The 24,345-nt window shown below is 40.2% G+C and overlaps 1 protein-coding gene across 2 annotated transcripts in view; it reads left to right on the top strand.

Moving 5' to 3' along the window:
- PGGT1B (protein geranylgeranyltransferase type I subunit beta) overlaps positions 1-23,442 on the top strand; it is a 65,154-nt gene extending 41,712 nt beyond the window's left edge. For both annotated transcript variants that reach the window (XM_050945914.1, XM_050945915.1), the window contains 5 exons: positions 3,584-3,716; positions 10,105-10,150; positions 13,519-13,703; positions 13,994-14,102; positions 22,762-23,442. In XM_050945914.1, coding sequence (XP_050801871.1) covers positions 3,584-3,716; positions 10,105-10,150; positions 13,519-13,703; positions 13,994-14,102; positions 22,762-22,943 — 655 coding nt within the window. In that variant the 3' untranslated portion in view covers positions 22,944-23,442. The remainder of the gene's footprint in view (positions 1-3,583; positions 3,717-10,104; positions 10,151-13,518; positions 13,704-13,993; positions 14,103-22,761) is intronic.
- Positions 23,443-24,345: the final 903 nt, after the last annotated feature.

The raw sequence follows: 24,345 nt of genomic DNA, 5'->3' as shown, positions 1-24,345 counted from the left end.
ATGTAGATTCCTTATGGTAGCTTTTTGACTGATTTTAAAGACCGTAAAAAGCATAATTAACATGTTTTGTTGATTCCTTTCCTTGTAATTAGAAGAGAGATGCAAGAGACCCAGTGTACAAACTCAAGTTTTTCTAATAAGCCTTCAACAGACTGAGATTTTTGAACAGTATGTGGGGCTCTCAGACTCTTAAATAATTTTTTAGGTTGTCAGGAGAACTAACCTTTAGGCACTGTTAAGTCAACCAATCACTAGCTTTTTCTGCTTGCAGAAAAGGTGGAGCAGAAAAAATTAATCCTATTACAGAAAGCATAAACGTTTGATGTCAGCATAACCTTCAGTTGCTGTCTGGCACCCCCAAGCTGCTAAATTCTAAAAACGAATGCCAGGCTTTAACTGAATTCCCTCTCTGTGGATCCAGCCAAAAAGACACTGACTCCCAGAAATACTATCTGTATGATTGAACGAAGCCAACAATTTGTTTATGAAAATGGAACAGTCTCTTCTGAGCCTTTTTTTCATGACAGGTATATGGGAGTCCTAGACCCAACTTTTAAAGATATAGCAAAAATCCAAGCATGTGTACCACATTAGAACATGAAACTTAAGCTGTGCTCTTCTAGAAACCAGAGGTATGCTTTAGAAATACTCAAGACTTTTTTCTGAAGACCATCATAATGTTGGTAGGTCTTCATAAGCCTAAATTTTATTCCAGATTCAGTCAGGATAGCTTACTGAAAGCAAGAGTTATTTCAGTAAGAGCTATGTATACACTTTAAAATGTATTTGAAATTCAATACAGTTTTAGTTAAGTATGATGCTAATTGAAGAAATGTAAGAGATGATAGGGCTTGCTCTGTCTGTAAAGTAGCCCACATTCTGCTATAAGACTGACTTAATAATCTGAACTTAATATGTTAAACTAAATGTATATCCAAAGAGGTTTTTTTTTTAATTAAGCCAGAATAGAGAGGCTTGGAGGGATGTGCAGGAAATGTTGGGTAGAAGACTATAGAAAAAACACCAGAGCTGGTTACATGTAAAGCTCTGATCTGTGATTTTATTATATTCTGTCTGTGAATCCATTGTTAGACCTTGTAGAAATGTGTATAGCACTTCCCTAGAGGTCCTGCTGTCAATCTTTGAGGAGAGTATGTTCCTTCATGAATGAACTGCCCTGGAATCTTGACTGTAAAGACATCTCTTCCATTTCTGAATCCTCTGTTTGTCCATGGTTTTTTGCATTAGTACCCCAGCAAACCTGACCGTAAATGGAATTTGTTTTGACTGCAGTGCAAGGGAAGTTAGCAATTGACCTCTAAATCACTTAGGAAATATTTTCCCTTAGTTACCATCTCACGTTCAGTTTTGGAGGAGAGAATTTCCCCAATTTGACTGTTGAATACTAGCCAAGGGAGTCCATCCATACTATAAAATATAGTAAGAGGCAAATAACATATTGCCTAACTGACACTCCCCATTCTTTGGAGTTGGAATATAGCAGGTTCTTAAGGAAGCAGGGCTGGTCTAAAACAGAAGGATTAAAACTTAAATAACTTTCAGCTCAACTCCCAAATTTCTCTGTAAAAATCAGGATTAGAAATGAAAACTTAATGTGAATGGTCTTTATAAAGTGTGCAGTAGCAAGAGAAGCGCATGTAGTTTGTTAGAAACTGGTAGGTTCTAACTGGTTGTGCTGTTATGATTCTCATTCATAACGTTAAAAGTCCAGATTCTGCGTGTTTAGTCTATTTGTAAAACTATTTGAATAATTGTTGCTTAGCAGTGAATATTATACATGTACCCTCTCAAATTAACTGTTTATACAATTCAACTTTTGTGTGTGCATAACCTGGATAGATCAGGATCATGTAAATGCTTTATTGTCCATTTTAATCATCTAAGAATAAAATTCTAGTTCTTATCCCTCTCTGATTAAGGAAATTGGATTGACAGAATAATGGGCTGTTAGTATAAAGAGATTAATTAGCCTACATTTTACTTATTAAAATAAATTGCACTGCTATTAAAATAAATTGCACTGCTATTATAAATGTCTCCGATCCACATATCTGATAGACATTTGTAAAACGTGGATCCCTTGACTTAGTTTTTTCTAAGTTTAAAAAATGTCTAGCAATTTAGGTTGGGTTTATAGCTAATGAAAAGTCCTTGTTTAGGTCACACATTCTATGTGGGTAGCTAAAAATTTAACTGATAGTAGCTTTGAAAGAGCATATAATGAAGAGTAGGGTGTAATGATGTTATTTCTGAAGGGACTATGATCCATTTCATTATTAAACTGAGACTGTAGTGTTAATTAAAATGGAAGTGTTAGCTTAATTTATTTTTAACTTACGAGTCAGGTGAGACTTGCATGGATAGCACATGATAGGTTTCTATAAAGTTAAACCATTTTCAAGAACTCAAAATTATTAAAATATAGTGCTAAGTTGCTTTCGTAAACTGAAAATTCCAAATTCAAGGGGGTGTATACAACAGTATGTGATATTTCCAGAATTGAGCCTACTGTCTAGAGCAACTGACTAACATTTAATAGACTAAATTCTCAGACGTTTCTGTCAAGAAATCGCAAGTGTGCATTTGTTTGTCCAACTTAGGCACGTGAATAGCCCTGTGTGCATGCAGACATTGATTTGCACCTCAACTGGACACAGTCCTCTTGTAGTATGGCCCAGTGCTAAGGTTTATGTAGAGCTTTTAAAGACAAAAGGATGACTTTAGTACTCCAGACTAGTGCTCATAAGAAGCCATTTAAAAATACTTCTGCACACTTAACCTGCTTCAAGTGTTTTTAAAGCTGCTAAGTATTCTAAGTAAACTGCTTATATTTGAGCTAAATGAATGCTTTACAGCTTCCTGACAAGACATGTATTGCAGTCTTGTTTTTGAGGTTTTGAAAGCACAAAATCCAAGGCCGGTGCCTGATCAGGGCAAGCAAACTAATAGTTTTGAAATATTCTCCGATTGTAAAAAGATTAAAGAAAAACTTAAACACTACAACATGAATGACAACACCACCACCACCGCAATATTTACAATCCTAATGCCAATTAAATAGGTTCATTCTTGTAATCTGTTCCATGATGTAATTAAAAATGGGTTAAATAACCAAGGCCACGTCTTACCGAAATGAGCACCAAGATTGCTAGGGAGGACTTAAGAGGCAAAGAAAAATGTGGTGGTGTAATGATGGTAACTCATCTGTAACAGTGGAATATAACAGATTGAAGAATGCAGATACTAAAATATTAATACATATACCCTGACATTGCCTAGATAAAATTCCCTGAGCCACTAAATGTAAATGGTTCATATCACTTGATAGCATATCCTCAAAATAGAAAATTCAGTAAACTTAAATATGTGGTTGGATTAGTTGCCCTTCCAAATAGGGACATAGTATTGTCCTTCTGAAGAGTACAGTTTGAAATATTTAAGGAATTTCCTCTTGAGGTGAGAAGTATATGATAAACAAGCCTGGGGGGTGCTTTTTTGTGTGTGTGTTCATAATGTGATAGCCTTTGCGATGCATAATGAGAAAAATCTGTATTTCTTTTAGTTTCTGTGCTGTGCTTGAAGGTAGCGAGAATGACATGAGATTTGTATACTGTGCTTCCTGTATTTGCTACATGCTGAACAACTGGTCAGGCATGGATATGAAGAAAGCGATAGAATATATTAGAAGAAGTATGGTGAGTTGTGGGTTTTTTTTTTTTAGTGATATTCTTCAAATCTTAAGACCGTAGGTTTTCTGCATGCTGCAGCATGTGGCTAAAACAATCACCAGCGCTACTGAATACAAGCCATAACCTTTCATATAGTCCTTTTGTGTTTCCTGGTATACTGAGTTGAAAGAGGAGTAGTGGTACAGTAGTATTATAACTATTAAAAAAACCACAAACCTTGGAGGATCCAGTGTAATCTCCCTGGTGCAGCTAACATGTGGTTTGATCTTCCTGAACAAACTGGACAGAACAACATGTAACCATGTTTCTAGACTGCAACAGCCTTGGACTAAAGAAGCAGAGCTGTTCCAAAGTCTAAGATCATGGTTAAAACATCATTCCATCTCTCCTATACTGCAAGACAGACTTCAGTTGTTCACTGACATTGGATACTCTCTGTTGCCATGTTGCAGTCAGTAGGTCCCTCAGCATGGTAAGACTTATAACGTAGACACTGAAGATGGACATTCCCAGTTTGTAACTTTGACCCAGATGAAAAATAGGCAGTCCTCCATTTCCTATTTTCTTTTTTATAAATAGTATAAAACTAGTAGCTGAAATCGTATGCTGTCACATAGGTGTGGCATTTGTGCCAGGTAAGCCACCATCTGTGCATTCTGCTGCATTCCACCAGGGACACTGTTGCACGCAAATTAGCCGTAGCGTAATGGTGATTGATTGAGTTGCTTCTATCAGAATGTTTTAGGACTTTTAATGTGGCGTAGATATAAGCCTTACCGTAGCTGTACATTGCTCGGTGTAATTTGTAAATGACTGAGAACTTAGAACTGGTACTCCAGCCTCGTCCTCCTGGACTTGTCAGTTGCCTTTGTCACAGTTGACCATACTCCTCTTGTCTTCCCTGGGCTTCTCTGACTCTTCTCTTCTTTTCTTCTTCTGCTGTCATTGCTTCTTCAGCATGACCTTTGGAGGATTCTCTTCATCATCTACCTCCTCCCCCTGCTTTCTGAAGAGTTTCCATAGTGCTCTGTCCTTGGTCCAATTCCCTCTCTGCACCTTACCTCTGGATAATTTCATCTGCAAACACCATTTCAGCTATTGTCTGTATTTTCTCTCCCTACAGACCTATCTTCTTCCATCCAAACTGCCATCTTGGTCGGTCTGATATCTCCTTGTGGATGTTTGTCAGTTCAAACTCAACATGGCTAAAACAGAGCTCTTAATCTCCTCACCACCACGACTTCCCTTCTTCCCCCCCAGCCCCTCCCCCCTTCTTTGTCAATAACTGGACAACAGCACTAGCCTGCTTGTCACTTAGGCCCATAATCTGGGTGTCATCTTCAACTTGGACCTCTTTCTAGGTCCTCCCATCTGGGCTATGTCAGAAGCATGCAGAGGCTTTCTGAACAACATCTCTAAGATATAGCTTTTCCTATCCATCCTCACAGCCACCGCTCTCATCCAGGTTCCCATCATCTCGATTACTGCAATATCCTTCTCACTCATCTTAACTCTGCAATCTTACTTCACTTATCCAATCAGAATGGAGCTGCAAATATGATTTTCCTAGGCTGTCGCTTTAACCATGTCACTCCTCTTTACATCCCTCCACTGCTGTCACCACCTCTGTCACCTCAAACATAAGCTATTTGTCTTCATTTGAAGGTCCTTCATGTTCTATCCACACGTCTTGTCGTTCTCTGTGAAGATATTGACTCCTGCCTCTGATCAGCCTGTGATACAAGCCTCCATTGCCCACTTGTTAAATTTTCAGACACACAACTTTGTGCTTTCTCCCAGGGTGCCCCACGCACTTGGGAAGAGCTCCCAGTAAACATCTGCAAAATTAACGCATTCTCTTCCTTAAAACTCTCCTTTTCCCTCTATAAAAAGCTTGGCCATAGTTAGGCCACTGGCGTGCTGAGAGCACTGCCTGTCAAACTGATCAGTATTGTTTCCGTGTACTTCCCCAATCTGTCTGCATACACATCTGTTGTCATTTGTCTTATTCTTAGATTGTGAGCTCTTTTGGGGCAAGGACCATCTTTTTGTTCTGTTTGTACAGCACTTTGCACAATGGGATCCTACTTGATAAGTAAGGCTCTTTTGGCTTTATAGTAATACAAATAATAAGGGATCTATAGGAACAGGCTCTGCTAGCTCTATACTTACTGAGGAATCTTTTCTGTCGGGGAAATCCCCGGCAGTGTCTTCTCCCTGGCCATCTATATTTAATTCTGGGCCAGTGTCAGAAAATCGCTGCTACATGGTGTGACCCCAGTGCAGGCCTGGTTATAGGTGAGCTTAAGTGTTGCTATCGGGGCTAGGTACATTTACTTACACATTTAGGAACCTAGGCTTTTTTAGTACACTTTTCTAACCCCAACAGTTTGCAAAATATTGAAGCTGAAGAGCACGTCTTCCTGATTACACTTTTGCTTCCCCCACACTTGAATTATGATATCGTTTTAGCAGCCAATATTTCAAGAACCAGTAGAGCTAGAAACCAATGCTTTATATCATCAGAAATTAAAATAAAATTAACCACTGCTGTTATACTAAGACTGCTGTGTGTGGTATTGTGTAGGCTGCCAGGATGATTGATTTTTCCCACCATATAAACAAGTCTTGCTGGATGTTTAATAAACAAATATAAGAGCCACAGTTAAATCAGCCTATAATGGATCCGTTGCATGAAGTGTAGAATCCCTGAAAGAAAATCTGTAATGTTGCTATTAAATTCTGAGTACTGCAAATAACCTAAAATAAAAAATTTATATTCAGATGTAGCCAGGAAATTTATTTTTGAAGTTAGTTTTATTTCAATGTAAGACTTGCCTATCTAATACAAGCTAAATATATCCTTGCTTTGGTTTTTTTCTTGCCAATGCTTAGCTCTATTATTTTTCTACAATAGTATCTTGTTTTGACAGTCCACTAATTACAAGTTAAAATAGATGGCATCATTAGTGAACTGCTGTCATACAAAGATGTGCTTTTGTTTCATCATATCTTATGTCACCATTTGCAAGTACATGAGGTCTCTTTATATATCTGAGTGCAAGTCATAGTTTTTGAACTTATTTTTTTAGTAATGCAAATTGTGACATGCAACTGAGGTACAAATAACTCGTTTAAGTAGCAGTGAGATTGATTAGCTGTAATAGATGTTTGTAGCTGAACTCCTACATTCAAATTCTAAAATTTCCTATTGTGTCAGAATTGAGACACAAACTTTAAATCCAAAAATTGCTAATGCAACTTGAATTGTAGAATTAAGCACATCAGGAAAGGGAAAAGTTTTAAGACAGAACATGCTTTTCAGACTAGAACTACACTTTAATGCTGTAACTGTCTAAACATTGCATCTTTATAGATAATAGCTCTCTGTGTATTCGCGTTGTACCTAATGCCTTTACTGACTGCAATAAGTGGGTTCTTTTTATTCCTGTTCGGAACCTGTTTCTGCAGTGATTTTTTCAGCTTTCCCTCGTCAGTAGAACTATCAAGTTCGGACTGCAGAATTTTTATTGTTCATGTGTCTTAAAGTCCATTTTGACTTTCGTATTCAGGGGTGAGTTTGTGATACTGAGGGGGAAGAAAGATTAGTGAACTGAACAGGGGTGATTTGAAATCATTGATGCAATAAATATAAATGCCGTTTTTCATTACCCTTTAGAGTAGAGGGACAAATTAACTACTTTGATTATGATCATATCTCTACAGATTGACTGTGGTGCAAATGGCCAGGGGTTGGAGTTAAGATTGTGCTTAATTGATTTACACATTTCCTAATTTGGATAGGATTTAATTATTTAACTTTCATACAGTAGCAATGAAGAATTCTTTTCATTGTCCTTTTTAAAATAAAAATTAGAAAATTAGAGACAAAAATATCCCCATTAATTTAACAGGATCAGATCCTCAAAAACAACTAGTGCCTGTGTCTGTTAAAATTTCAGACTAATTGTGCAGCTGAACATAGTGCACTATTTGGGTTGCACACTTAACTTTTCCCCAGAGCTAATTACTTTGCAGTACATAAAGCACACCACCTCCTTTTACAATTATTCTGTTTATAGAGGTAACTAGCTTCGCCAGCCTAGCTCTTCTTAACTCCAGTGCTAATCATTTTGCCATTGCTCAGCAGTTAATGGGCATTTAAAGCTTGGTAGCACATGGGGACTCCATGCTCAAAATGCACAACTAACGGCTTACAGGAACTTTGTGTTGCATATGCTCAGTCTTCGAATGTTCATAGTGGTTGCTTAGAATCAACTTTTCCAAAGTTAGCCAAGGCCATGCTCCTGTTTAAAGTTTATTTACCTTCAGGCAGTGACAGTCGTGTGATCTTGAAGTGCTGGGCACCTGCTGTTTTGCTAGAAATAGGAACGTGGAAATCAGACCAGTGGTCTGTCTTGTCAATATCCCATCTCTGATGGTGGCCCCTATTAGCTGCTTCAGAGGAAGATATAAGAAACCCCTGGTCAACAGTTAAGGAATAACCTGTCTATAGTCAACAGTTATGGAATAACCTAGCCATAGGGTAGTTTGCTTCGTAATTCTGCTAGTGATTTAATTTATTCTCTGAAGTAGGAGGATCTATATGGAGCCTTTATTTTTGTGTGTGCATGACGTGCGCACAAACGCTGGATAGTCAGTATAAATATTGAATCCTTTTTGCAATCCTACTTTAAGCACTTGGTGTCTAACGACAGAGTTCCACAGGTGGTTTACGCATTTCTATGAACATTTTTCATATTACTTCTGTATATCATTTATTGTTTTGTTTATGCATCAGTCATGTTTCCTCTGAACAGTCCCAGACTCTGCATTTTCGTTACACATGCTTGGTTTGTCAGGGTACTACTTGCTGCAGATCAATCCCTGCTTCTTCCCCAAGTCCCTCTCGCAATTCAAGTCTCTCATGCCCTACCCATATGTTACTCTCCCCCCCATCCCCCCGGCCCGGGTCATCTCTGTTCCACGCAGAATGAAGATGGAGACATCTGGACTGTGGCTTGATGGGTGCGAGGGAGTTGAGGATAAGAAGAAGAGATGAGTGGGAGTGTAGGCAGGGTGTTAAATGTCTCATGGTATGTCTACACTGCAGTTAAAAACCTGTTGCTGGCCTGTGTCAGCTGACTCAGGCTGGCGTTAAGCGGCTGTTTTACTGAGGTGTCAATGTGCAGATTCAGGCTCGAGCTGGGCTCTGGGACACTAAGGGGGGGAAGAGTCCCACAGCTCAGGCTCGAGCCTGAGCCCAAATGTCTAACCACAGTTAAACAGCCCCTAATCCTGAGCTCCGTGAGCCCAAGTCAGCCGGCATGAGACAGTTGCGGATGTTTAATTGCAGTGTAGACGTATCCTTAGTTGATTGTTACCTAGGTCTCTGGTACTGGGTTACACTCTAGCAACCTTAACTCAGTTAACTAAATGATTTGGGGGGTGGGGGTTTATACTGAAGTCTAACTGCAACTAAAATAAAACAAATTTGAGTTTAAAATCCCAGAAACGAAAGCGCATTGCGGTATATACTATTGCTTCAGTATTGTGGCACAATGGGCGAGTAACACCCACTGCACAGACATCCATTGATACAGGATCATGTGAATTGGAATTCCTAGGAAAATGGAGTGAGCTCGGGATGCAACATCAGCCCTTTACTCTTTGCTTTAAAATGTTTACATCAGAATGACTAAACTATTTTTAAAGGTGATATTTTATAGAATAACTTCAGTTCGTCCAGCAGAATGCTGATGCTTTCCTTTTCCCTTAAGTGTAGATTGTTGTTGCAGTTTATCACAAGGCCTTTGTCTTCTCTGCAGAATGTATTGTATTTAAGCACTGTGCTGTTTACATGAACTAGTGGCCTAACTGTTGCATTCTTGTACTGTAAATGACTCTTGATTTGGGAACAGACATAGACAAATAGGATAGTCTCTTGTCTTGTCTAGAGTTTTGCAGACGCTTTGGCTCCTTAAGGGGGACACAGCTCCTGCAGAATGTATTTTAAAACATCCACAGAATTGGCTTTTCCTTCCCACTTAACTTGGCACTGTAATGCTGTGTAATTCTAGAACCTTAACTTTAGCATTTTAGCATGTAATATTTGAAACAGAAACAATATGGTTTTTTTAAAAAAAATTTAGAAAATACCTATTTAAAAACTCATGTGTTCAAACTGTGCTGCTTTGCTGACAGGTCAGTGTGATGATAACTTTTGCTCCACAATGTATGCCTTTTTGAAACGCTATTGGCCAGTTAAAACTAATTGAAATAGATGTTGTAGTTGGTGTGGTTTGTGATGCAGGTCTTGCTAATAAAGTGAGAAGTTACATATCAAAATACATGTGTAAACAATCTATTTCTGAAACAGCTTTTTCTTTTTCAGTCTTATGATAATGGGCTGGCACAGGGAGCTGGACTTGAATCTCATGGTAAGCACCTTAAAGTGTTTCTCAATTCTTAAAAACAGCAGCAATTAAATGAAGCTTCTTTAAACAATGCTGGGATCCAGCATGCATGCCTTTCCTCCCTTGTTGGTGTTTTGGGTTTTCAGGAAAGTGCGGTGAAGAGGGACAAATGAAACGGTTCTCCCAGAGCGTGTGGGTTCTCCCAGAGCGTGTGGGCTTCTTCCCTTGCCATGAATGTCTCCATCTCAAGACTAGACCAAATAAGGTCCTAAGAATTTTCTTAGGCCATGGCTACACTTACAGTTCTGCAGCGCTGGTAGTTACAGCTGTGTTCGTACAGCTGTGTAGGGTCAGCGCTGCAGTGTGGCCACACAGACAGCTACCAGCGCTGCAGTGTGGCCACATTTGCAGCGCTGTTGGGAGTGGTGCATTGTGGGCAGCTATCCCAGTATTCAAGAGGCTGCAACATGCTTTTCAAAAGAGGGGGGTGGGGTGGAGTGTGACAGGGAGCGTGGGGGAGACAGAGAGGTGGATTTTTGGAGCTGACACTGTTCTCAGCTCCCTGCCTTGCAAGTTGTAAGGACTGGAAGATACACAGTGCCTACCTTCAATCATTTTAAAAGTTTTGACCTTTCCCCCACCTGTCTCTTATTCTCTAAATGCTAATTATGCACTCCTAAATAGTCGTCAGACCACACAAACAGTTGCTCAACATTACCCCTCCCCCCTCTCTCCTCAAGCAAACAGCTTTGAACATTCCAAAGCAATTCTCCTGCCTTCGCTGGCTCGCTCGCTGGAGCACAGAGCAGCTGTGTTTGTTTTTAGCAAGTAGCTACGGGGAGATCAGAGTTCAGCCATTCTTCTGGTTTGTTGTGGACAGGAATTCTGGGATACCTCCTTATACCCCGGAGGCCAATAAAAGCGCTGGTGGTGTCCACACTTGCTGACCAGCGCTGGATCACCAGCGCTGGAATCGCTACACCCGAGGCAGACCAGGTGTACAGCCAGCGCTGCAACCAGGGAGTTGCAGCGCTGGCTGTGCTTTGCAAGTGTGGCCACATCCTGAGTTGCAGCGCTGTAACCCCCTCACCAGCGCTGCAACTCTCCAGTGTAGCCAAGCCCTAACTCCAGTACTCTTACCTCAACAACTCTCTGATCTCCTCCCTCTCTGATCTCTGTTCTCATTTTTCACTGGGTCAATTGTTGCAGCACTTCTTCCTGATGATACAGCCCAGTTCTACCAGCTGTGGATGTAGCCTATAATCATTTCCTGTGTTGAACCACAGAGTCTGCTTGGGGCTGAATTTTAAAACTACAGTTAATTTTTATTAAAAAAGCAAATAGTGACTCAAGTCAGGAATTCTTAACTAGGTGTTTTTCTGGAGCACAAACATTCCATTTCTCCCTTTGCAGCAACAGACAGTGCTGGGAAAGGTAGGCACACCCTGGAGCAGCTGGATCATCTCTAATTTTGAGACTTTGTGTTTATATGAGGCCTACTAAATGCTAGTCAGTCGTAATCTTACCACTGGTTTCTTACGTAATTGCATCCATGTTTTTCCATGGTATGCTGAAGTTACTTTGTGTCTCCTACATTTGAATGGTTAGAATGAAAGTCCATGGGCTTGATTCTCACTGCACCAACTTCAAAGCCCCTTTACACTTCCAGTGGTGTAAAGGGATCTTAGTCTAAATGAGACTCAGGCTCCATGTCTTATTGTATCTACAGCTTACTCAGGTTCTTCCTCAGGACTTTTTTTATCCTACTCAGAGGCTGTGTCACAGATTCCGTGTATAATTACAAGGAATAGCTGGAATTCTGGGAGGTAATTCACCATTGTTTTATCTACAGTCATGTTTCAGAAAATCTTACAAGTTGAGTTAGCATGGAAGTCATAAAGAAACTGGGATTTCCCTTTTGGTTCCAGATTTCTCTTCAACCTCAGTTTAAAATGTAAGAGAGTCACAATTTGAGTATTGTAGTGCTCTTTGGTATAATACAGGGGTCCTCAAATGTTTAAATAGTGTAGACCACATCTTAACATAGATTTTTCTTATGGCCACCTTCCCTCCTGTTATCACAGAACGTCCCCATGGCACCAATAGTAACTGCTTATATAGAAAAGTGATTTTAGGAATGTATTTAGTGTGGGTATGTTTGCTCTCACTGCAGTTCAGCAAGTGAAACTTAAGTGGAGTAAGCAACCAGTCCCTACTGGACCACTGCAATTTAAGAACCTCTGATTATAGTGCATTTTGCTGGGGCTTCTATTAGGTGTAGCAATGTGGAGGCTGGGAAGAGTGCAGAACTGCCAGCAGTGTGTAACTGACTCAATCTCTGAGCCAACTAAATACACTAAGTTATCTGCAGATTATATTATGTACTCTCATAGATAGTTTAGTAGCCTGATTGGGAGATGTCTAGTTTGTCCAATTCAGTGTCTCCATTAAAGGAAACCTAGAACTAGTATCTGCTTAACAGGCAAATGCTGAGAGCAGTTCATAACAGGCCTACCTTCGCTGCTATGTTTTTATCCCACTATAATTGTGGGGTCACTGAACCGATTGGGAGACATTTTAATGAGGACATTTATGTAATTGTGTAACTGCAGCAACTCATCTGGGTGATGCATCAACATTGATTAGCTTCAGAGAGAGTGTGTCTAGCCTTGTTTGGTTAGGACTGGCAGTTGCGTTGTAGATGAAACATAGGAATCTGGGATGAGGAAGGGGTGATTTGGAGTGAGGTGGTTCAGCAGCCAGCTGTTTACAGGCCTGAAACAAGTAAATCTCCAAGTTGGAGCGGCAGCAGGAAGAAAACAGCTGTAGTAAATGTTCTGTAGGAATTAGAGGTTGGGAGGGGATAGGGGACTTTTTCTTCCCCTTCCTCTTTGAAAGGGAGAGAAACTTCCACTGTGTGATTCCAAAGTAAATCTAATCATGCATGCGAGAATTTGGTGTATTTTAACTGAAACCTTTTTCCTTGTACTGGAATGATGTGGCTCGCTCACTTGCTGAGCCTGCCTCTTTAAATTTGACACCACTGCTTCAGATAGATTCCTACTTCCCATTAGCTGCTTGTGTAATGTTGCAGCAGTGAGTAGTGGTGGTGCCACTGCCAGTGGGCAAATGAGCAAGAATATTTACATAAATGGGGCAGCACTGAGACCCTCCAATTTCCATTTGTAATAGTACGTGTAATACTTTGACCTCTGTGTTGGGTTAAGGATCACCTTATTTGTCTGGGTTTTTAGACTTCAGACCTTTCTGTACTCCTTTACACTACTCTCTGTTTGATATTTTTTTATTACTACTTGGTAGCTTGTCTGATCTTAATCAGAAGTTTTAACTTCAATGAGAAAAGGTTGCAGAAACAGAATTTTCTCTTACAGGTGGCTCCACGTTCTGTGGTATCGCCTCACTGTGCTTGATGGGTAAACTGGAGGAAGTATTTTCAGAGAAAGAACTGAACAGAATAAAGAGATGGTGCATAATGAGACAACAGAATGGCTATCATGGACGACCCAACAAACCTGTAGATACCTGCTACTCATTTTGGGTAGGAGCAACACTTAAGGTAATACAATTGCTACAATATATGTATTAACCTGTTTGACTCGGTTAACCAACCTTCATCTCCTCAAGTTAATTATATAGTCAGTGGAAGTAGGCTTGGTCTTTGAATTACTAAACTATTTTGATCTCTGTATAGTTATGCACTGGGCTACACATGTCTGCTGCTTTCTTGCAAGAAGACAGGATACTAAAACTTACCATAACTATGCCCCAGTGCACCACTTATATCTGTTAAAATGGTAAAGCTTCTCTTTATGTAGGTATTTCTGTAACACTAATTTTTTTTTCCAGCTCTTGAAAATATTCCAATATACAAATTTTGAGAAAAACAGAAATTACATCTTGTCAACTCAAGATCGTCTTGTTGGTGGATTTGCCAAGTGGCCAGATAGCCACCCAGGTAAATTTATTTCTCAGAATCTTGATGTGTTTTGTGTTGCAAAATGTATTCCAGTGGTCCAAGAGCTGGCTCATTTTTAACACAAGTAAAGGAATATTTTTAATTCTTCCCCCTGAGAAATATATGTTATGGCTTACTGTTGCACCTAATTGGAAAGCTAATATGTTTAATGTAAAGTATACATCTCCCTCTGCCCCTTTTCCTTGTTTAAAGTGTCACAAATAAACTGCCCCTTATTGAAAGAGAAAATGGCAAACAACCTGTTCATATTATTTAGTATCTGAATAGTATTTTCATGTATTTAAAAACATTGTAGCTAAAGAGCATAGACTGTGTAATGGGTATTTATCAAGGGCCCATTTACAAATATTCCCGAGCCTGTTCTTTTTAATAAACATACTAAGAGCACATCAGACAATATCGCTAAATCTTTTGAAAAAGCTAATGCAAAAAGCTTAAAGTACTAATGGTACCTATAACTTTTCATCTATCTGTAGGCTTGCAGAGTTCAATTTTTACTTTTTATAACTGGTGGAAGAGGAGGAGGATTTATTTTTAAACTTTTTTATTCATTTAAATGTTCACAGTTGCAAGAAATTACACAGTGGGTTTCAGACAGTGGGGAGCATCAGACAATATTTAATGAGGGGTTGAGATTCCAAAAGTTAACTATATAACCATTAGAACACAAATTGTCAACATCACATGTCAAAATATAAAAAGGCAATATCCTTAATCTTCATTCAGTGTCGAGGAAAAAAATTACATTAACTTTGGCATAAGGGAAATTTGTATTCCAAATGCTTTACAAATCTAAGAACAATTCCTTTAATGTTTTTGGAGAAAAAGCTAAATCTAACTCTCAGATTGAAAAACTAGCAGGAGTCCTGTTCAGTGTGAGCATATATACAATTTCACACATCAGCATCAATGTGCAGTGATCAGCACATACAAGTTCACTGTTCTCCACGTTGCTTGCTTAGTGAGGAAGACGTAGTTATAATACAAGATATTCACTAGCAGAAAACATGTACACAGAACTATTAAAAATACAGGATAACAGTGCAACATGTTTGAAGTACATTTGTATCTCATATACATTTTTGCTATAAAATAAATATTCATAGAATATCAGGATTGGAAGGGACTTCAGGAGGTCATCTAGTACAACCCCCTACTCAAAGCAGGACCAATCCCCAACTAAATCATCCTAGCCAGGGCTTTGTCAAACCTGACCTTAAAAACCTCTAAGGAAGGAGATTCCACCACCACCTCCTTAGGGAACCCATTCCAGTGTTTCACCACCCTCCTAGTGAAAAAGTTTTTCCTAATATCCAACCTAAATCTCCCCCACTGCAACTTGAGACCATTACTACTTGTTCTGTCACCTGCTGCCTCTGAGAGCAGTCTAGATCCATCCTCTTGGGAACCCCCTTTCAGGTAGTTGAAAGCAGCTATCAACCCCCGCCCTCCTTCCCATTCTTCTCTTCTGCAGACTAAACAATCCCAGTTCCTCAGCCTCTCCTCATAAATCATGTGCTCCAGCCCCCTAATCATTTTTGTTGCCCTCTGCTGCACTCTTTCCAATTTTTCCACATCCTTCTTCTAGTGTAGGGCCCAAAACCAGACAAACCACTCCAGATGAGGCCTCACCAATGCCTAATAGAGGGGAATGATCACGACCCTCGATCTGCTAGCGGTGCCCCTACTTACACAGCCCAAAGTGCCGTTTGCCTTCTTGGCAACAAGGGCACACTGACTCGTATCCAGCTTCTTGTTCACTGTAACCCCTAAGTCCTTTTCTGTAGAACTGCTGCCTAGCTGCCCGGTCCCTACTCTGTAGCAGTGCATGGGATTCTTGCTGCCCGGTCCCTACTCTGTAGCAGTGCATGGGATTCTTGCTGCCCGGTCCCTACTCTGTAGCAGTGCATGGGATTCTTCCATCCTAAGTGCAGGACTCTGCACTTGTCCTTGTTGAACCTCATCAGATTTCTTTTGGCCCAATCCTCTAATTTGTCTAGGTCTTTCTGTGTCCTGTCCCCACCCTCCAGCGTATCTACCACTCCTCCAAGTTTAGTGTCATCTGCAAACTTGCTGAGGGTACAATCCATGCCATCCTCCAGATCATTAATGAAGTTATTGAACAAAGTGGGCCCCAGGACCGACCCTTGGGGCACTCCACTTGATACCGGCTGCCAACTAGACATGGAGCCATTGATCACTACCCGTTGAGGCCGATGATTTAGCCAGCTTTCTATCCACCTTCTAGTCCATTCAGTCCATACTACTTTAACTTGCTGGTAAGAATACTGTGGGAGACTGTATCAAAAGCTGTGCTAAAGTCAAGGAATAACACATCCACTGCTTTCCCCTCATCCCAGAGCCAATTATCTCATCATATAAGGCAACTAGATTAGTCAGGCAATGACTTGCCCTTGGTGAATCCATGCTGACTGTTTCTGATCACTTTCCTCTCCTCTCAGTGCTTCAAAATTGATTTTTTTGAGGGCCTGCTCCATGGATTTTTCCAGGGACTGAGGTGGGGCTGACTGGCCTCTAGTTCTCCGGATCGTCGTCCTTCCCTTTTTTAAAGATGGGAACTATATTAGCCTTTTTCCAGTCATCTGGGACCTCTCCCGATCACCATGAGTTTTTAGAGATAATGGCCAATAGTTCTGCAATTATATCTGCCAACTCCTTTAGCACCCTCGGATGCAGCTCATCTGGCCCCATGGACTTGTGCTCGTCCAGCTTTTCTAAATAGTCCTTCCCAGGGGCGGCTCTAGGTATTTTGCCACCCCAAGCACAGCAGCCAGGCTGCCTTTGGCGGCTTGCCTGCGGGAGGTCCCCAGTCCTGTGGATTCGGCAGCATGCCTGCGGGAGGTCCGCCGAAGCCACGGGACTAGCGGACCCTCCGCAGGCATGCCACCAAAGGCAACCTGCCTGCCGCCCTCACGGAGACTGGCAAAGCACCCCCCGTGGCTTGCCGCCCCAGGCACAGGCTTGGCATGCTGGTGCCTGGAGCCGCCCCTGGTCCTGAACCACTTCTTTCTCCACAGATGGCTGGTCACTCCGCCCCCACCCCCCATGCTGTGTTCCCAGTCTGGGAGCTGACCTTGTTTGTGAAGGCAGAGGCAAAAAAAGCATTGAGTACATTAGCTTTTTCCACATCCTCTGTCACTAGGTTGCCTCCCTCATTCAGTAAGGGCCCCACAATTTCCTTTTCCCCCTTCTTGTTGCTGAACTAAAGTCTTTTTTTGCTGACCTGTGTACATGTGACAAGGTCCTAAAACAGTCTAGTTAGAGGGCTACTAGTTGATGAGCTATCACAACTCACAGGGTATACCATTACCCCATGAATGTGGATGAGAGTTAAATAAAATTCAGCTTCTTAGTCAACATTTTTCTTTCTTTGCCTAAGTGTAAATTTCAGTTATTATAGATGAAAATATTTTCATCTTTGATTTGTGTGTATGGTAAAATTGACATTTACTGACATCAATAAAAATTAACCCCTTCCATGCCTAATTATGTGCTTGATATATGTGTAATTGTTAGAGCCCATGTATGTGTAGGAAGGAGGTAGCTCAGTAATAGGTAATCAGATCTTGGATACAATTTGAAAATATACTGGGATTCAATGGAGATGTATCAGAATGTGAAAACAAACCTTGCACTGGTAATAACTTTTGTAGCAGCATTTAGGATAAAGTATAAGGATAAACAGTCTGTAACTCAGTAGAAGAAGATAAAATGTAGTCATAATAAAGGCAGCAACTGTTCAGTATCTTCATGCGACAGAAATTTCAGCCTAGCTATATTTCAGTTAGTAGCGCTAATTTATGGGCACATACAGTATTTAAAGTTTGAAAGAGTGGTTCTGCTCTTATAATAATGGCTTTGTGAGTTTCTGTGTTTATCATATCAGTGTCCAGATCAAATGAGCTCGCTTTGCACGTAACTGCTGGTCCTGTAGAAACTCCTCAGGGATCAGGCTGAGTTCTTTCCTTCTCATGCATGACCCCCGGTAATAGTCTGCAGTTCAAATGAGACCCCCAGTAGCACCTGAGCCAATCTCATTGGTTTTCACGCTCTGTGGGCTTGCACAGGTATAACTTACTGAGACCTAGGCCTTGTCTACACGTAATCTTTGTGCCAATTTAACTGTTATATTGGGTAGGAGGGGTTGATTTTCCTCCTCCCTCCCCCCCCCCCCGCCACAGTACTTAAATTGGTATAATCCCTGGTGTGGACACAGTTGTTATATTGGTATAAAAGTGATTTATGCCAGCATAGCTTATTCTCCTTCTCTACAGGAATTGCTATACTGTTATGAGCACCTTTGTACTCCTTACTGTGTCCATGCTAGACACTTTGTATCACTTGAACCATTCTGGTGTAATTAAAGTGGTACAATTTATGTATATAGACTAGACCTTAGTAAAGTATTACTCTGGTAACTGGGTTTGCAGTACTAATAGAAATAAAAAGTAAAGTTAAAGGAAATAATTGAGTATGCATATGGACAGCTGTATTGAGTAAGATGTTGCTTTTACATACGTTCCTCAGAGTAAATCTGTACTTTCAAGGCTAAAACTCATGGCCCGTCACTGTTCATGCTTGGAAAGGCAAACAGTGCTTGTGGATTTTTAGCAATCTTTCCTTCATCCTATAACTTTGCTAATCGTTTAGCTATCAAAATGTTACTTTCAGCAAGAAGCGATTTTTGGATTTTTTTTTTTTTTCCCCAGGCTATACAACAGCTGTAGCACCTCAGTATTTTCATTGGGTCTCTGTTACCTCTTAATTTTTCGTCTCCTCCTTCCCTTCTAAATGGCATCATTCTTGTGATGTGCTCAAGCTTTTCTGGTGTAGATTTAACATTTAACATTATTTCCATCCCAAGCCCCCATATGCAGCTTTACTAGCTAGTTGACTAGTTTTAATTATTTTAGTGACCTATAGCTTGGTACAAGAGGAGCTCCAGAATGCTCCTGTTGCATTAAAAGCCATTTAAACAAACGTCTAACCACCTTTTTTCCTTGAAGAGCTAGGATACTTTGTGCTGAATAAGGAAGAGTTCAGACAAAATTGTACAGGAAAAAATTATTCTTTGGACATTGATTGAAGTCTTGTGAGGTGTAGCGGTATTTGCTGTGCATCTTGTAGATCAATCATTACCATTGTAAGGGAACTGAAAACCCCCTTTTCTTTATCTAGGTGCACTTCTTGCTTTATTAATACACTAGAAAAAAGCAGCCTGTTGAAAAGCTAAACTGCATGAAAGGTTTCTTAAATGTATTTTAAACTATAAAACTGTGTGTATTAAAGAAGACTCAAGACTGAAATTTGGGTAAAAACGAACTTTCCTACTTTGGTTTTTGTATTGGGCACGCACATACTCACTGTGTACTTCCTGCAACGCATGTCTGCTGTGTTCCTGTAACCGTCGCTCTCTTTTTTTTTTTTTTTTTTTTTTTTAGAGCATGCGTGTGATAAACTTTTTTTTCTTCCTGACCACAAAAATGGAACAGGGCAGGTTGAATGTGGAACTGCAGGGATTATGAACGTTTTATCCTGATCACTCTGGCATTATCTGCATCTAGAAAAAAAATCGCTGGTATGCCCAACTCTCTTCTAACCTTGGCAGCTCATGAAATATACACATCCCAAAAGCCTGGATGTCTCCTAGTAACAAATTGGTATATTTTTTTCTTTTTTGCTGCTGTTCAATATCAACTATGTAAGACTTCACAAAATTACAATTGCTGTATACGTCTACTGTGACACCTTTTTTCCCGGCTGTTTTTCCCATGTAGCTGCTGACATAAGTTCCTGTTCCTGATTTTAAGAAAAGCTAGAGTGGCATAGGTGAAAAGAGACTATCCTGCTTTATAAAAATGCAGTTCTACCCTGAACGGTGACTGACTATAGAAATGGCATGATAAAATTCCACATTTGTGAGTCAATGGCTTCTGTAACAAATTTGCAGTTTAAATGATTTTTTTTAACTGCAGACAGTCCCTGCAAATTCAGTCTGACTTTCAGATCCCAGGCTATGTTCTCTGCTGTTGTAAAGGTTCTCCCAACCTAATTCTGTCCTCATTTACATCTGCAATTCAAAGCATGCTGTCAGTGAAATTATAGAACCCTGTTGCTTTCATTGTAACAGAGCAGGATTTGAAGATAGTGAGGACTGCATAGATGGCCCTGCAAATTAAACTTAACAATTCTGTTGATAGGTGGGCCAAGAAAAATGCAGTTCATAATCCTTGTGCTGTTTTGATCTGCAAAGCTGCAAGTTTGGACCAGTGTAACTCTTGATCTCTGGGCTGTTAAATAAGAAACCCTGCTCCCTGTTGTGTAAAATCACTGAAAGTACAACTGTAGCTGAAATACTTCAAGCTGATTCTCAGAAATTGTGAGGACAGCAAAATGGAGAATATTCCATTTTTAGTAAACTAGACAGATATGTGCATACTGGATTGCAGAGTACATCTTTATCGTTTCAGAGCACAATAAATTAAGTCTTTCAACACCCTTGTAGCATTGTTGTTCCTATTTTTCCCATGTAGCTGCTGAGATGGGGAAACTGAGACAATGATTTGTCTGGTGAATCTGTCACTGCAGAAATCCAGGAACACTTGACTCATAGGCCTGTGTTCTATTAATTAATTATACACTTTCCCTAGTGTTTGCATAAGGCAAACAAAAGCCAACTTTTTTCTTTGTTTAAAAAGCTTTCACATTGTTATGCATTTAAGAAGATTGCCCTGTCTTGCATTAATTCTGCTGCTGCCCAGTGACAAGTATCAAGAACAATAAGAAATCTGTTTTTACAACTGGATCATTTCAAAATGAGTAATTCCATTAATATCTATTTCCCCCTCACTACTTGTGTGTAAATCCCATCACAGTTAAAGCTTCAGAGGAGAATAGGCCCCAAATATTTCCTTTTCCCCATATTGAGCACAAAACAGTACCAAGACTAATATCTAGATTTTTATACACCACACACATCACCATACTAGCTGAGCTGACATAAAGTGCAGTACAAAATACAAACAAAAGGAGAGCGATCTGGAAGCATACACAAAGCATAGGTGAGACAGAAGGAAAATGGGAAATGGAGAATTAGCTTGATAAAACATGGAGAGAGAGAGAGAATAATCTGAAAACAAAACAAATGTACGGAAAACATTAAATGTAAAACTATTTGAGTACAACAGCCTAAATTTAAGATTTGGCAAGGAAGCAGTGCAAATGATACTTCATCCATTTGCTATGTTCTGTGGTTGTCTTCTGCCTGTGTGCCTTATTCACAAAATATTTGTCTCCACAACTTCTGGCCTTCAAACGCCTTGAGATTTTTGTTATTGCTTCAAATAGAAAAAGCAGTGCACAGTTCAGGCTGTCACAGTCAGTATGTTTTGGCTGGCATTAAATTCTGCATTAGGGTATGGCTACATTTGGAATTTCAAAGCGCTGCCGCGGCAGCGCTTTGAAGTGTGAGTGTAGTCAGAGCGGCAGCGCTGGGAGAGAGCTCTCCCAGCGCTGCATGTAAACCACATCCCTTATGGGTGTAGCGTGCAGCGCTGGGAGCCGCGCTCCCAGCGCTGCTGCCCTGATTACACTGATGCTTTACAGCGCTGTATCTTGCAGCGCTCAGGGGGGTGATTTTTCGCACCCCAGTTGCAGCGCTGTAAAGTGTGAGTGTAGCCAAGGCCTCTGTCTGCACTGTCCTGCCACAGCTTCAGAGCCTTTGGGTTAAATCCGCCATATATGGGCAGTTGAGTGGTACTTTGTAAAGCGATTTCAGTGAGCATGCTTGGGGAGTTTTCCCAGGGGTGAGCTGTCACTGGCAGACACATTTTCAGTGAGATCACCCAGAAGGAGATGTGTAGTGAGCACAACAATGATGCTTTATAAGGAGGCTTTCTTTTGGATATTTGGCCTGAGTATGTGCAGATATCTTTCTGCAAACTTCAGTTTGGTTATTGTGAAATTACAATGAAATGAAAAAGGTTATGGAGCATAGATATGGGTGGAAGGGCCATATAAGAGGTATCTTCCCCAGCGTTAGAGAAATCCCCCTGGATGGGCTGGTGGAGGTGTTACAGTGTTACTTGTACTTTCCAGATTCTGCCTTTTCGTAGCTGCTAGTACCAAAATACATCTTGCTGTTTTAATGAATAGTCAGCTATCACCTAGCCCTCATCTGCAGAGGTTGCTGATACTGTAACAGAAGTAACTTTTCTATGCTAAAAAAAATCCTCTTCTGGTTTTAGAAGGAAATATTTTCAGAATGTCTGGGAGAGAATGCTTTAAACAAGCTCCTGACTCTCTCAGGCTCTTATGTGATCAGCTAGCTGGGAGAGCTCCTTACTGAATAAAGTAGCTGTGCTTCCTAGAATCTAATCTTAGGACAGACATTCCAGACCATCTCCTCATACTCAGTGTGCGGTAGGGCTTGGTTAACTATTTTATATTTGGAATTAAATAAAGCAAAATATAACTAGGAACTTCTATTTGCCATTTATCTTTCAGGGCTTGACTTAAAATTGGTTGGTGTTTTGGAACACAAACAGTTGGTTATTACTGCATGATCCACCAGGAAGCATTTACATTTTAACTAACTCCTTTACCATTTTGTTTTCAGATGCTTTGCATGCATACTTTGGGATCTGTGGCCTGTCATTAATGGAGGAATCGGGCATTTGCAAAGTTCACCCAGCCCTGAATGTAAGCACAAGAACCTGTGAGCGCCTTCAGCACCTCCATCAGATCTGGAAAACTAAGGACTCTAAACAGTGTTCAGATGACGTGCACATCTCTACATGACTGATTTAGACTCAGGCTTAGTTTGGTAGCGTAACTGTAGCCCAGGGTTAAAAGCCATGTATAACCAATGTGCTCTTTTTAAGTGCTGGAGTCATACAATCAAATCCATGTTACTGGCATCACTTTGATAGTGAATGGCCTTTAGCCAGTTATTCTTCACTGGGATAAAAGGAAATTTAAGTTGTGTAGAAGTTTGTCACTGCAGACTCCTGAAATGGCTTGTACTTCTAAGAAATCCCTTGAGGCAAATTTGTTTTCATTTGTATTTTATTTTTTTAAATTTATGCATACTGTGTCAAAGTTTATAATGGGGAAAGTGTCTTCAAAATCTGTTTACATATTATCATACAGTATAGCACTGAACCTCACAAAGTTCTTAATGACCATAATGTTTCTCACGTTTAGGTAGAGAAACCCCTATGTTAAGTCTCAGTTGAAAGTAGATGTCAGCTTCCATAACCTTTGTAAACAAAAAAATAAAATTATTTTATTCAATATAGACAGGCTTCCTACAGTTGTGTGGCGTTCTTACATTAATTCTATAGTCCCCTTGTATAGCACAAATTAGGCAGATGTAATAGCTTACTATGAAGTATTATTACCTTAACCAGAATTTAATTAATTTTTTTTTTCGGCATATACTACATTAACAATGGGAGGGGAAAGTAACCAGCAGAATCCTGGGGTAAAGGTACCATTTGGCAAGGTGCCATCACACAGGGTTTCTGGAGCAGAGTGCCAGAAATGTTGGTAGTGTTATACCATTCAATTACGTCTTGATTTTCTTTCAGAATATTTCTCTCCAATGTCAGAGAAAAAAGTCCTGATTCTCTTTAAAATGTCTGAATATAAAGAGCAAAGGGTTGTATTTTAAAATTAGTTTGATGCTTTTTTTTAAAATAGCTTTATTCCAAATAAAGTCCAATAAATTGAACATTTTCAGCCATGTGCCAATATGTCTAGTTGTGTTAGAATGGAGAGGTGCAGTTGAGGTGCTGTTCTGAGTTTGACACATCTCAATTGCTTAAATTTCACAAACAGCAGAAAAATACATGATACACGTAACCTTGCTTATTACCTCACTGACCTGTGTATCAAAAAGCCACAAATTATCATTTAAAAACAGATTTCCAGCTTTACTGTTCACTGAGGAGCCACTGCTTGAGGCCAAACATGTGGCATGTTCCTGATATCTGCCTAAAACTGATCCAAGAGGAGAAAATAAAGAAAATCTTAGCCTCTTCATGCTATGGATGAGAGTGACCCTGGGGCTGGCCTTTCCAACTCATTAGAAGGGAACGGGGAGGGTAGTCCTCTTCCTTACAGATACGTAACTGGCAATGCCCATCTTTAGTTCCTCATGGTATTGGGAAGTGCAGCACTGGGGCATTCTAAGGTTACA

This window comes from Gopherus flavomarginatus, chromosome 3, assembly GCF_025201925.1.
Source record: "Gopherus flavomarginatus isolate rGopFla2 chromosome 3, rGopFla2.mat.asm, whole genome shotgun sequence".
Taxonomy (NCBI): Eukaryota; Metazoa; Chordata; order Testudines; family Testudinidae; genus Gopherus; species Gopherus flavomarginatus.
This window is presented reverse-complemented; position numbering and strand designations above follow the sequence as displayed.